At 45.5% G+C, this 14,905-nt stretch overlaps 1 protein-coding gene across 1 annotated transcript in view; it reads left to right on the top strand.

The window, feature by feature from the left end:
- The window catches only part of ndor1 (NADPH dependent diflavin oxidoreductase 1), a 42,970-nt gene that overhangs the window by 14,802 nt on the left and 13,263 nt on the right, over positions 1–14,905 (top strand). The window contains exons 8-10 of the mRNA XM_084324225.1: positions 1,617–1,744; positions 8,117–8,334; positions 8,469–8,576. Coding sequence (XP_084180351.1) covers positions 1,617–1,744; positions 8,117–8,334; positions 8,469–8,576 — 454 coding nt within the window. The remainder of the gene's footprint in view (positions 1–1,616; positions 1,745–8,116; positions 8,335–8,468; positions 8,577–14,905) is intronic.

The following is a 14,905-nucleotide window of genomic DNA, read 5'->3' as shown; positions in this document are numbered from 1 at the left end:
AACGTATAGCTGAACTAAACCTACCAAATGACATGATCTTGCATGACATGATGGACAAGATGACATTTGGGGCTCCAAAACCGTGGAAAACTTATTGAATATGTTTTCCAGGCTTGGACATGTGAAGGAAAATGATGATATACGTACCCATAACGTTTGTAAAAGTCATGGAATTTAATCATGTACATCATTCATGTACATTTGAAAATATAAATTACAAGAGTTGTAAGGAGAAAATAGGTCACATATCTTTTTGTGTGCAATTCCAACATCTAGGCACAGTAAGGGCTAGATCCACAAAGAATGGATTGCACGGCACGGTGATTGATTGAATGGAAATTTGATTAACAGATTGCAGAATGGGTACAATACAGTACGGCTCAATACACACAATTGTTAAGGGGATGCAGACCAGAGAAAGACTTTCGTCTTGTTTACATCAGGGTCCCCCATTTTCAATTCATAATGAATTGTAAGTAAGGGTGCAATTAGCACCGTGCAATCCATTCTTTGTGGATCTACCCCTAAGGCTTTGAAAACAAGTTTACAATGTGATAACAGTGAACGTATAGGTTGTTAATAATCCATTATATCACAGAAATGCAGTGATGGAAATTAGATATGAAATAATGGAAAGGTTTTGGAATATAATGGGAAAATAAGTGTGAGAAACCCTGACAACCATTCACTTTGCACACCTGGAGGTAAAATGATGAAATGGTTTTCAAAATGAGCTCCTGGGGACCTCTGTACCTCAACCTCTGAACCTCAACCTCTGAACCTCAACCTCTGTACCTCAACCTCTGTACCTCAACCTCTGAACCTCAACCTCTGAACCTCAACCTCTGTACCTCAACCTCTGAACCTCAACCTCTGAACCTCAACCTCTGAACCTCAACCTCTGAACCGCCTGCAATTCAAATAAGTGTTGAAGAGCAACAGCACCTCAATAAACTAAAGGAACATTTCCATTACTGCAAAACTCGTGGTTAAATCCACTCCAACACCTACAACACCAGAATCAGTCATAAGTAGAGGGCCATCGTGAATTGTAGTGACGTCTGCTGGTGCTCAGTTAACAGGGCTGTTCATTGGGTGCCACAGAAGTTGAAATGGGGAAGCCTACAAGAAGCAGACAATGAATCACTACGACCAGCAGCTTTAACACTCCTAGTGAATCCTGTTGGGGAAGATCTTTACAGGCCTGAGGAGTGGACACATTGAACAGAGAGATGCGCGCTAGTCTTGTACAAGGCTAAATACCGGTATTGAACAGAGGTTCAAATTCAAACGTTTTCGCAAACCCTGGGAGAGTGGATTTGGAGCTTTTGAGGAACAAATTTTTTTTCTGAAAGCGTTATAAACGTCAAAGGTTTTATGAGACCTAATGCGGGACAGTTAAGTGTTAATGATGTTCCTCAGTCCTTCTAGTCAACCACTGCAATGCAAAGCATTAAAAACATCCTCTTTCACTGTTAGCTAGCACAAGCACCCAAAATGACAAAAGGTTAGAGCTAATGTCAGCTATCAAAGAGAGAGAGATTTAAGCTTCTTGCTGCTTCAGGTACTGTTATATTTGTTTATGGTGACATTTTGGGGGGCTGGGTGTTTTGCAGGTTCAGTGCTGGTGACGTGGTTATGATGAACCCCTGCAACGCAACAGAAGACGTCCAACAGTTCTGCCAGCTGCTGAGACTGGACCCAGACGCCCAGTTCACCCTCAGCGCCACAGACGCAACTGCAGGTGACAGCATTTATACATGCATACTGTAAGAAAACTGTGTTTTTTTTCAGCCTTCATCTGCCCTTCCGTGAAGTTTCTGCGTTGTGTTGTTTCGTTGGTTGTGAGGCAATCGTTCGGTGAAATTCTGTCCTCTGGCTGGAACACTGTGTCCCCCCCCCCTCCCCGTTAATGCATCCGGACAAAAATGTAACTGGAGTCGTCGTCTCTTTATCGGAAAGGATGTTTATTTTCCATAAAAATAGCATCTTGTACAGAATGAAAGTTGGTGGTATAACAAACTAGATTAATAGATTCGATCTCCGTCGATCACTTTGGTGGTTCTGCGGTCTGTCCTGTTAGACGAAGCCTGTCTGTTAGCCTGTAGCTATGTTTCTACCGCGTGGTCTTTTCTCTCCCCCTCCCAGCCCTCGTTCAGAGAGCTGGGAGCTCAGCTGCTCGGTGTGGTCCGTCTCACTATCAAAACTCTTCTGGCTCCCTAAAGTTTCTCTTGTGCGCGCGATGTTTCTCTAACTCTCTTCTCTCACCCCTAGCAACGGCCGTCTCTCTGTAAAAGGGACGCTGCTACTGCTCTCTTAACTGAATGTTGTTGTTAAAGCGCTTCTGCGGATGACCTCGGCCGCCGGCTCCTATCTCGTCACTATAGCAACTAGGGGTGGGAATCGCCAGAGACCTCACGATACGATACTATCGCGATACTTGCGTCACGATACGATAGTATCGCGATACTAAATATATCGCGATACGCTGAGTATTTGAGATCAAATTTAATTTATTACCTTTTTTCAACTGCAAAGTAAAACTTTGTCAACGTGTTTTATCTAATAAAATAAAGTTCAGTCTGTTCATCTCACTTCAATAATTTTTATTGCAGAACATGGTATTTTCTCAAGGAGACAGATGTAATCTGTGTTGCATGTACCTGACAAACTGAACTGTTTCCAACTTAACTGAATGCACATGTGTGTGTGTGGGCTACTGTACTATTACAGGTATTGAAATGAACAATGCAACTTCCTTATACAAATGTTATTTTTTTATATGAATAATTAAATATCGATACAGTATCGCCACACAAAGTATCGCGATACTACTACGTATCGATTTCCCCCCCCACCCCTAATAGCAACCACTCTTGCCCCTATCTCCCTGCTACAGAGGAATGTCTGTCTGAGAGTCTAACACACACACACACACACACACACACACACACACACACACACACACACACACACACACACACACACACACACACACACACACACACACACACACACACACACACACACACACACACACACACACACACACACACACAGGGTCCTTTAAACTCCAGTCTATATAGATTATTTACATACAGTACATGCATTTTATACCCATATGAAAATCAGTGATATATCCTTTAATACCATGTTTACTGGTGGTGGTGACTTACTCAGTCAATAAACCATACTGTTGGTAAACAATGGTTGTGTTTTTTGGATGCGTCCACTGGATGAAACCACATGACGTCTAGCATGCATTAGCACGAATGAATTTAAGTGGATACGGACCAGCTAGCCTGTTGGCCAAAAATAGCTCTCCCGGAGTTTTAAGCTAGGCTAGTGGTCCTTATCGGCTTCCATTAATTTGTGGCAAGCTAGGTTAGCTTGCAGCCGGATAGTTTCCTACTGAACGCACAGAGAGAAAATTGGTATCTATCTTCTTGTCTGACTCTGGAGAAGACGTTAAGCGCATTTCCCATAATGTTAACATTTTGAACTTCAGTGTTCACTGTGGTGAATTTCAGCAGTTAACCAAAATAAATGGCTGCTTTTTTATATAGCGCTTTTATCCAAAGCGCTTTACAATTTGTTCCTCACATTTTACCCATTCACTCACACATTCACACACAGACGGCGGAGGCAACCATGCAAGGTGCCAACCTGCTCATTTGGAGCAATTAGGGGTTAAGTGTCTTGCTCAAGGACACATCGACACGCTGCTCGGGAGGAGCGGGAATCGAACCGGAAACCTCCAGATTGCCAGACGACTGCTCTACCTCCTGAGCCAAATGTTAACATTTTGAACTTCAGTGTTCACTGTGGTGAATTTCAGCAGTTAACCAAAATAAATCTCAGCATGCTAGCATTTTATGCATTACTTAACACAAGCTACCTTACTAGGTGATATCCAAACAATGCTATCATCTTTTCTATAATTTGGCATCATACTGACTTTGTTTTCTTACAATTCAGAACCAAAACCTAGTCAAACAGACCAGGACTGAGCCAGCTGTGTTTTTCTGCGGCTCAGGTTATCTGCTGCTGTCCTGTGGCTGCAGTTCAGTCCATCCGTGCAACAGTAAAAAAATATATCAATGTCAAATATCTCTTCACCTAGTGTTGGGGAGTAGTTAACTACATGTAGTTCTATTACTAATTTAACTACAATTTGTAGTACAAGCTGCCCTAAAAACTTAGCATTTTCCTGCATTCTCCACCTCAGTGACTGCTCCCTGTCCTCAACACACACTCTCAGGCCTTTTTTTTTTATCTGCTCTCATCACTAAATCAAACATACCCACACTTTGTGCCTTATTTGAACTGTATCACAGACTCAAGTTGTGATTTCTCTTCACAGTTTGGTCTGCATTTTAGTTTAACTACTTTTTACAAGTTGTGTCAGTTTGACAAGCCACATTTTCTACTGTATACAGTAGTTAAGATGTAGTTTAACTTCTTTAATTGTAAATCAACTAGTAGTTTGGTTAAAGGTGCATAATAAAAGTATTGCTCCCCCCACAAAAAAACGATTGATGAATGACCACGTTCATTGAGACTGGAACGTCTACATGACTATGAGTCAATTACGTTCACAAAGTGATGTTTGTTTTACACAATACCATCTGAACTTCTTAACATTTTCAGCGCCAGAGGGCGCTGTTTACTGTTACTGTTGAAAGGCCACCACTTTAAAGTATGGGGATACATGGCGGTGTTTGCAGGGCTCAAACTATATTATATATCATAGCTATGGATATAATACTATTGCCCATTTGACATCGAGTATCTATTGTTCAATTTGTGAAAAATAAATAATCTTTTCATCCATACATTCCCGTTTTATACCGTGGTGAATATGAGTATAGTTTTCCTGTCTAATCCCAGAAAACTATGCTATGCAGCATTTAGTGCATTTCACAAAAAAACTTGGCGTTTTCTCGCCTGTATAATCAACCTGAAATCAACGCTATATTATCGGTATTATGTTTCATCATGAATGCATGAAAGGGTGCGTTTTTCTCTGCTTTGATCGCCACCAACGGAATACGTTACACACACATTACACACATACGGTCGGATCGCAGTGAATGGATTCTTGGATCAACACAAGATTTATACCATATAGCCCTTACCTTGACTAGGATTGGACTAATATTCCAATTATCTACACTATTGCCCATTTGACATCGAGTATCTATCGTTCAATTTGTGAAAAATAAATAATCTTCTCATCCATACATTCTCGTTTTATACCGTGGTGAATATGAGTATAGTTTTCCTGTCTAATCCCAGAAAACTACGCTATGCAGCGTTTAGTGCATTTCACAAAGAAACTTGGCGTTTTCTCGCCTGTATAATCAATCTGAAATCAACGCTATATTATCGGTATTATGTTTCATCATGAATGCATGAAAGGGTGCGTTTTTCTATGCTTTGATCGCCACCAACGGAATACGTTACACACACACATTACACACATACGGTCGGATCGCAGTGAATGGATTCTTGGATCAACACAAGATTTATACCATATAGCCCTTACCTTGACTAGGATTGGACTAATATTCCAATTATCTACACTATTGCCCATTTGACATCGAGTATCTATCGTTCAATTTGTGAAAAATAAATAATCTTCTCATCCATACATTCTCGTTTTATACCGTGGTGAATATGAGTATAGTTTTCCTGTCTAATCCCAGAAAACTACGCTATGCAGCGTTTAGTGCATTTCACAAAGAAACTTGGCGTTTTCTCGCCTGTATAATCAATCTGAAATCAACGCTATATTATCGGTATTATGTTTCATCATGAATGCATGAAAGGGTGCGTTTTTCTATGCTTTGATCGCCACCAACGGAATACGTTACACACACACATTACACACATACGGTCGGATCGCAGTGAATGGATTCTTGGATCAACACAAGATTGATACCATATAGCCCTTACCTTGACTAGGATTGGACTAATATTCCAATTATCTGATCGCCATTCCAAGTATTGATGTCGATCGTGTTGCCAACATAATCCACCAAAGAACATGAACCAGGAGTGCTCCTCAATCCATGCGTTATAAATGCTTGTCCTGGGGGGGGCAGGTGGCGCACGGAGATTACGTTCGTCACCAACACCGGGAGACACTAGGATTCGCCTGTTCGAATCCAGCTCCCGGCGTTGCTATCAGCTTGGCTGGCCTCTCACACTGATACAATTGGCTGTATCAGGGGGTGGGAAAGCTGAAGGGTGGGTCCTGGGCGTTGTGGACAGCGACCCCTACAGTTCGGTCGGGGCGCCTGCTCAGCGAGGGTTGGAACTGAGGAGAGATAGTGTGGCCTCCCACACGCTACACTCTCCCCGGTGAGAACCTGCGCGGCCAGGTTGGCCTGCCCCAGGCTGCACATGCGTCGGAGGAAAGCATGTGACAGTCTCCGGTCTCCCGGACCAACAGTAGGGGAAAGTACGCAACAACCAGGAAGGGTGGGATGGGAGAAAAATCGGGAAAAAGGAGGGGAAGAAAGATAAATAAAAAAAAAAAAAATAAATGCTTGTCCTGCCCGACAAGGAAAACCCGGCCCGGACTTTTTAGATCGACACACAGCCTAAGCCACAGTGTTTCAAAGGATGTGCAATACCGGCAGCAAAGCGGCAGGCGGCGGTATTGGACATTTGCGATCTCAGACCCATTCCCAATTATAACATCAGGCTCCCTGGATGGATAATCAATGGAAATAGCGAATAAAAGAAATAACGACCAAAACCCGACTATACTCGGGTCTGGCACCGAACGTTCGGCGAGTTAACCCGACTATACTCGGGTCCGGCGCGGAATGAGTTAAAGGTGCTATAGATAACAATTGTATGTAAAGTAATCACTTGAACAAATAAATAATACTAATAATAATATTGATTAATTAATTTATGATAATTTTTTTTTTTGACGGATCCAAAATGAACGTTGCATGCATATATCTCCTCCATACTTCCCATTTCCCCACGTGGAATGCACCTGATTGGATAAATGACATGCTGGTGCTCTAGTGCGACATCTAGTGGCTGAATGTTATCTATAGCACCTTTAACTACAGTGTTAGAGTAGTTTACCCAACACTGCCTTCACCCTTTGTGACGTGAGTCATCTGTCCTCTTTCCTTTTTTTTTTCTTCACTTTTTCTCCTCCTATTTTTCTGTATTTTCCTCCTATCCCAATTTAGTCGTTATGCCAATTCCCCCCTCCCCTTCCTGGTTGTTGCGCGCATTTGCCCCCTACTTGCCGGTCTAGGGAGCCCTGAAGTCTTATCAGATGCTTCCTCCGATACATAGGAGACAGCCAGCAGCCTCTTTTCACCTGACAGCTCGGATTCTCATTGCTGAAGTGTAACGCGTGGGAGGATCACACTACCTTCACCAGTTCCCTCCCTCGCTGTGCAGGCGCCCTGACTGACCTATAGGAGTCGCTGTTTACAATGACCAGAATACCACCCACCGGCTTCCCACCCGCTGACACTGCCAATTTTGTCAGTATGACGACCGACCAAGCCGGAGGTACCGCTGACAGCCGGATTCGATACCAGTGTCTCTGCGGTGGTAGACAGGCGCTTAGTCCGCTGCGCTACCTGGCCGCCGCTATCTGTCCTCTTTCCTTGATGAAGAAGTCTTTATTCATTGCACACATTGACAATGTCGTCATGCAGCGACACACACATGCGATGGGCGGCACACACAGGAACACACACATGCAATTATTTTGGGTCGCCGATGAAATTTTGTCTCTGCGCTTTGACCCATCCCGTCGTCCTTCCCCCCAAGGGCAGCCGGGAGCAGACATGGGCTGCGGCGTGTGGCCGCGCCCGGGGACCAATCCAAGTGCTCCTGTCCGTCTTCGTCAGGGACGCAAGTGTTTTACCATTGGGTTTATATTCTTGAGGGGAAACACTTGCGAGCACGGGGAGAACATGCAAACTCCACACAGAAAGGCCCGGAAGATACCCCACCTGGGTAACTGGTAACGCGACAACCTGGTCCCCAAGCGGGAATCGAACCCCTGGACCTTCTAGCTGTGAGGCGACAGTGTTAACCACTACCGTGCTGTCCTCTTTCCTCTCCACAGCTGCGGTCCCAGCAGGCCTCCCCCGGCCCTGTACGGTGCGCCGCCTGGTGGAGACGTACCTGGACATCGCTGCTGTGCCGCGGCGCTCCTTCTTCGAGCTGCTGGCCACCTTCGCCAACAACGAGCTGGAGATGGAGAAGCTGCTGGAGTTCAGCTCTGCCCAGGGTCAGGACGAGCTCCACGGCTACTGCAACCGGCTACGCCGCACCACCCTGGAGGTACCAGGAGCTGAACAGCACATGGAACCCATATTGGTGTTGCTGAATTAAATTTTCTTTTTTTAATTAAATAATAAAAGGAAAATAATAATAATAATAACCCCTATTATTATTCTCTCTTGGTTGTGATACAGGTGTTGTCAGACTTCCCCCACACTACAGCCGAGTTGAAGGTAGACTACCTTCTGGACCTGTTCCCTGAGATCCAGTCTCGCTCCTTCTCCATCGCCTCCTCCTTACAGGTTAGCTATGTGAAGCTCCTCCATCTCCTCCTTACAGGTTAGCTATGTGAAGCTCCTCTATCACCTCCTTACAGGTTAGCTATGTGAAGCTCCTCCATCACCTCCTTACAGGTTAGCTCTGTGAAGCTCCTCCATCACCTCCTTACAGGTTAGCTATGTGAAGCTCCTCTATCACCTCCTTACAGGTTAGCTATGTGAAGCTCCTCCATCTCCTCCTTACAGGTTAGCTCTGTGAAGCTCCTCCATCTCCTCCTCCTTACAGGTTAGCTATGTGAAGCTCCTCCATCTCCTCCTTACAGGTTAGCTATGTGAAGCTCCTCCATCTCCTCCTTACAGGTTAGCTCTGTGAAGCTCCTCCATCACCTCCTCCTTACAGGTTAGCTATGTGAAGCTCCTCCATCTCCTCCTTACAGGTTAGCTATGTGAAGCTCCTCCATCTCCTCCTTACAGGTTAGCTATGTGAAGCTCCTCCATCTCCTCCTTACAGGTTAGCTATGTGAAGCTCCTCCATCTCCTCCTTACAGGTTAGCTATGTGAAGCTCCTCCATCTCCTCCTTACAGGTTAGCTATGTGAAGCTCCTCCATCTCCTCCTCCTTACAGGTTAGCTATGTGAAGCTCCTCCATCTCCTCCTTACAGGTTAGCTATGTGAAGCTCCTCCATCACCTCCTCCTTACAGGTTAGCTATGTGAAGCTCCTCCATCTCCTCCTTACAGGTTAGCTATGTGAAGCTCCTCCATCTCCTCCTTACAGGTTAGCTATGTGAAGCTCCTCCATCTCCTCCTTACAGGTTAGCTATGTGAAGCTCCTCCATCTCCTCCTCCTTACAGGTTAGCTATGTGAAGCTCCTCCATCTCCTCCTTACAGGTTAGCTATGTGAAGCTCCTCCATCTCCTCCTTACAGGTTAGCTATGTGAAGCTCCTCCATCACCTCCTCCTTACAGGTTAGCTATGTGAAGCTCCTCCATCTCCTCCTCCTTACAGGTTAGCTATGTGAAGCTCCTCCATCTCCTCCTTACAGGTTAGCTCTGTGAAGCTCCTCCATCTCCTCCTCCTTACAGGTTAGCTATGTGAAGCTCCTCCATTTCCTCCTTACAGGTTAGCTATGTGAAGCTCCTCCATCACCTCCTTACAGGTTAGCTATGTGAAGCTCCTCCATCACCTCCTCCTTACAGGTTAGCTATGTGAAGCTCCTCCATCTCCTCCTTACAGGTTAGCTATGTGAAGCTCCTCCATCTCCTCCTTACAGGTTAGCTATGTGAAGCTCCTCCATCACTTCCTCCTTACAGGTTAGCTATGTGAAGCTCCTCCATCTCCTCCTTACAGGTTAGCTATGTGAAGCTCCTCCATCTCCTCCTTACAGGTTAGCTCTGTGAAGCTCCTCCATCTCCTCCTCCTTACAGGTTAGCTATGTGAAGCTCCTCCATCTCCTCCTTACAGGTTAGCTATGTGAAGCTCCTCCATCACCTCCTTACAGGTTAGCTATGTGAAGCTCCTCCATCTCCTCCTTACAGGTTAGCTATGTGAAGCTCCTCCATCACCTCCTCCTTACAGGTTAGCTATGTGAAGCTCCTCCATCTCCTCCTTACAGGTTAGCTCTGGGTTTGCAGGGATTTAAAATGTGGTGTGTGCTACACCCACCAAAGACGGTGTGTCCAATAAAAGGGAAGAAAGGTGCCAATAAGTAATCAAAATAGGTTTAGACTCATTTCTTTGCATAAAACCTAACAAACATTGTGGTAACCTTTATAAATAATAAAGCCACACAACACACTTGTGATCCCTTTGGTTTTGTAGTTTACTGGAAACGGGAGCATGGAAGGTTATACAATAAACAGGTGCGTCTTACACTCAGCGCACGTTAGTCATACAGGTAAGAACTCAGGTACCGGATACGAAAATACCTCACGTATATATCTGTAGTCACTCTGTAGTCCTTGAAATAATATCCCCTAACCGATAACTCCCTCTAGTGGGAAAACATAGATATTGCATCTCAATATTAATCATAGGTATAATGCTGACATTATAACACCCCTCCCCCTTTAAATTTCAACATTACCAAATGTCAATGCAATACAAAAAGAACAGTAGTGTCTTACCCTTGTACGCTTTCCCAAAAAAATATATATATACCAAAATAATTTCTTGGCAACAGCTTACCAAATAAAGCACTTGAAAACATATTACCAGCAGTCATTACTCTCATAATTGTCTCGTTAAATGTTCAGTCTGTCTGGAGGTTTGCGATCAGTGTGAATGAATGAATGAATGAAAAGTTTATTAACAGATTGCAGAATGGGTACAGTACAGTACAGCTCAGTACATACAATTGTTAAGGGGATGCAGACCAGAGAAAGACTTTCGTCTTGTTTACATCAGGGTCCCCCATTTTCAATTCATCATAACATATATGACATACATGACATACAGATAGACAGTACTGCTACATCTATACATTTATGACATATCAGATTTGCAAATACAGTACTGTTTGTGATACAAAAGTGTCCAGAAAAAGAGTGTATATACATTTGGCATAGAAACTGTACATTGGAGGAGGTTGGGTGGGTGGGGTGGGGTTGGGTGGGTGGGTGAGGGCTGTACATTGGAGGTGGGGGGGGGGGGGGGGGGGGGGGTTGGGTAGGGGACACACACATTTTACACTGTACATTGGAATACTGACAAAGCCTTACTTGGTCATTTACTGTACAACTAGGTTAGGACATTTGTAGGGGCCAGTTTCGAATTGCAGTCTCACGTAGGTGTTTTTTTAGAGTGTTTTTGAAAGTGGGTAGTGATTCACATTCCTTTACAGCTTTAAGTAGGGCGTTCCACATTGATGTGGCATAATTGCGAAACGTGTTTAGTCCCTTGTTTGAGCCGAATCTGGGTTTTACATGATTTGTGGAGCTCCCTCTGGTGTTGTGATCGTGGTATTCACTGACCTTTGGGAAGTATTTTGACATGTACATGGGTACCTTGGTCGCATAGTGTGTCTTGTAGACCAGGCCCATTGCAAGTTGCTGTACTCTGTCGTCTACTCTAAGCCATCCTAGGTTGTCAAAGTGGGCAGGGGTGAGGTGGGTTCTAGGAGTCAGGTCAAGCAGTAGTCTGACTAGCTTGTTTTGAGATGTTTGTAATTTGTTTAGTGCCTTTGAGGTGCTTTGGTACCATGAGGTGCAAGCATAGTCGTAGTACCCTTGAATGAGTGCTCCTGCTAGAGTCTTCAGGGTATTCTTGTTTACCAGAGAGGAGATCCGGTACAAGAATCGCGTTCGTTGGTTGACTTTTTTTATTACATTGGATGCCATTTTGTCACAGGAAAGATTAGCCTCTAGGATGGAACCCAGGTAGGTAATTTCATCTTTCCTTGTGATAATATTGTCACCCACTGTAACCGAGAAGCCGTCGGTCTTGCTGAGTTTGTTATTTGAACCGAAGAGAATGGACTCTGTTTTGCCCATGTGTAATGATAGTTTGTTGTCGGCGAGCCATATGCAGATTTTGCCTAGTTCCGAGCTGAGGGCTTTTTCAACCTGTAACTTGTTCTTGTCAGAGACCAGCAGGGCTGAGTCGTCCGCAAACAGGAACAAGTTGCAGTCACAAGCTGACGACATGTCATTTGCATAAATTAGGAATAGTAGCGGTCCTAGTATGCTTCCTTGTGGAACACCACAGCTCACTGTGAGGGGGGGGGATAGGGTACCGTTTACCTCCACCATCTGTTCCCTCCCCTCCAGGTAGGATTGTATCCAGCTCACTGATAAACTATCAAAACCAATTGCTTTTAGCTTGTCAATCAGAATGGTGTGATTGACAGTGTCGAAGGCCTTTTGTAGGTCCAGCATGACCATGCCGCAGTATTTGCCCGTGTCCACCTCTTGTTTGATGTGGTCGTTCAAGTTCAAGTGTTCAAGTGTCAGTGTGGGGAAGTCCAACTTCTCTTGGGGACACACAGTCACTGGCGAACAAAATTCTCCAATAGTCTGTTCCACACGGGTATCCACCGTGGGGCGATCTGTCTCTGAAACTGTGTCGTGGACTCGTGGCGCAGGCGTACATGGTCCTGGTGTCTACGGAAAACACGTCCATCAGTCATTTTAATGACATAGGAGACTGGGCCACTTTGTTTCAGAATAACGGCAGGCAGCCACTGTTGCTTGTTGATGGTACAGAAGTTCCTCACATAGACCTTGTCCTCAGGTTTTAATTGTCTCTCTTTTGCGTGCTGGTCATGATGCTTCTTCTGCTTCTCCTGCTTCCTTTGCACTTTCGCCTTCATGTCTGGACGCAGCAAGTCCAATCTTGCCTTGGGCCTACGCCCCATCAGCATCTCTGCTGGCGTGCGCGCCATTGTCGTTTGAGGCGTGAAGCGCTAGGTAAACAGGAAGCGTGAAAGTTTAGTGCTTAGAGAGTCTCCTGTCATCCTCTTTAACCCCTCTTTCACTGTCTGAACAGCCCGCTCAGCCAAACCATTTGAGGCTGGGTGGAACGGCGCCGTCCTAATGTGATTAATGCCATTCTGGTGCATAAATTCACTGAATAGCTCACTGGTGAAGGAGACCAGGGTGTCTGGCAACCCATGGACTGCGAACACTTGTGTGAGTTGGTCTATGGTTGTGGGGGCTGTGATATTGTTCATGATATGGGCTTCTATCCATTTTGAGTGTGCGTCTACCATTATCAGAAACATCTGTCCCATAAAGGGTCCTGCAAAGTCTACATGCAGCCTAGACCAGGGGCGGTCTGGCCACTCCCATGGGTGCAACGGGGCAGGCGGTGGATTGTTCTGATTCAGCTGACACTGTGTGTATGATTTTACCTTGCTCTCCAGATCATCGTCCATTCTTGGCCACCAGACATACGATCTTGCTAGGCTTTTCATCCGGGAGACTCCTGGATGAGTCGCATGTATCTCCTCCACAACTTGTGACCGTCCTGGGGGCGGTACGATGACCCTTGACCCCCAGAAGATGCAGCCGTCCTGCAGGCTCAGTTCTGTTTTGCGTTTAGCATACGGCCTCAGTTCCTCTCCCTCCACAACACTGGGCCAACCTGGCAAAAGGAAGGTCTTGACTTGAGACAGGACCGGGTCCCTCTCTGTCCACTGTTTAATCTGTGTCGCTTTTATAGGTGTCTCTGCTAGCCTCTCCAATGAAAATACAGTCTCTGGAGGCACATATGTAGCGGCGGGTGTCTCTGGTAACGGCAGTCGACTCAGCGCGTCAGCATTTGCGTTATCCTTGCCCGCTTTGAACACTATAGTGTACTGGTAGGCTGAGAGTGTGAGAGCCCAACGCTGTATCCTGGCTGAGGCCAGCGGTGGGATGCATTTTGTCTGACTGAACAAACTCATCAGAGGTTTATGGTCTGTTGTGATAGTGAATGCCCGTCCGCTTGAAGCCTTTTTACAACGCATCGGCGTTTCCGGGTTCCCGTTTTGCGCTCTGATTGGCCAGGCCATGTGACATGAGCGCCAATCGTGGGACGGCAAGTTTCTACACTGCTTAAGCTTAGGCACTCTTCGAAGTTGGTTAAGGTTAGAGGTTGTCTTAGAGCGTGACGGCAAGTTCTTTCGCCGGTTAAGCTTAGGCACTCTTTCGAAGTTGGTTAAGGTTAGAGTTTGTCTTAGAGCATGGCGATAGAACGCCAGGTAGTTTGCAGGCTGTTTCGACGCGGAAATGGGCAAACACGCTATTGGGCGCACATGTCACATGACCTGGCCAATCAGAGCGCCGGAAACGCGGATGCGTTGTAAAAAGGCTACACGCTGCCCGTCCATATAGGTATTGATGGAAACGCTTCACAGCAAAAACAACAGCTAGACCTTCTTTATCCAACTGAGAGTACCCCTTTTCCGCTGCTGTTAGGGTACGTGAAGCAAAGACAACAGGCTTCTCATCTCCATCCTCCATGACTCCATAGGGCGGGGCGTCACTCGAGACGATGATCTCTTTGTCTGGGTCGTAGTGAACAAGCAGCTTTGCAGACTGGAGCAGCGCTTTCACTTCCTTAAAAGCTCTCTGCTGCTCTCCACTCCACTCCCACTTTTAGTGTCAATGTGCAGGAGCTTGTACAGCGGGGCCAAAACATTTGATAAATCCGGCAGAAACTTGCCATAATAATTCACCGATCTTAGTTCATGGACACTCTTTGGGCTTGGAGCCTCCTTTATGGCTCTCACCTTGTCTTCCAAAGGGCTGAGCCCCTGTGCTGTGATCCTGTGTCCCATGTAGGTCACGCTCGGTGCTAGGAACACACACTTGGCACGTTTCAAACGCAGTCCTGCGTCTGAGAGTCATTTCAACACATGCGCTAGGTTAGCCA

This window comes from Notolepis coatsorum (assembly GCF_963971535.1).
Source record: "Notolepis coatsorum genome assembly, chromosome: 11".
In the NCBI taxonomy this organism is placed as follows: Eukaryota; Metazoa; Chordata; class Actinopteri; order Aulopiformes; family Paralepididae; genus Notolepis; species Notolepis coatsorum.
This window is presented reverse-complemented; position numbering and strand designations above follow the sequence as displayed.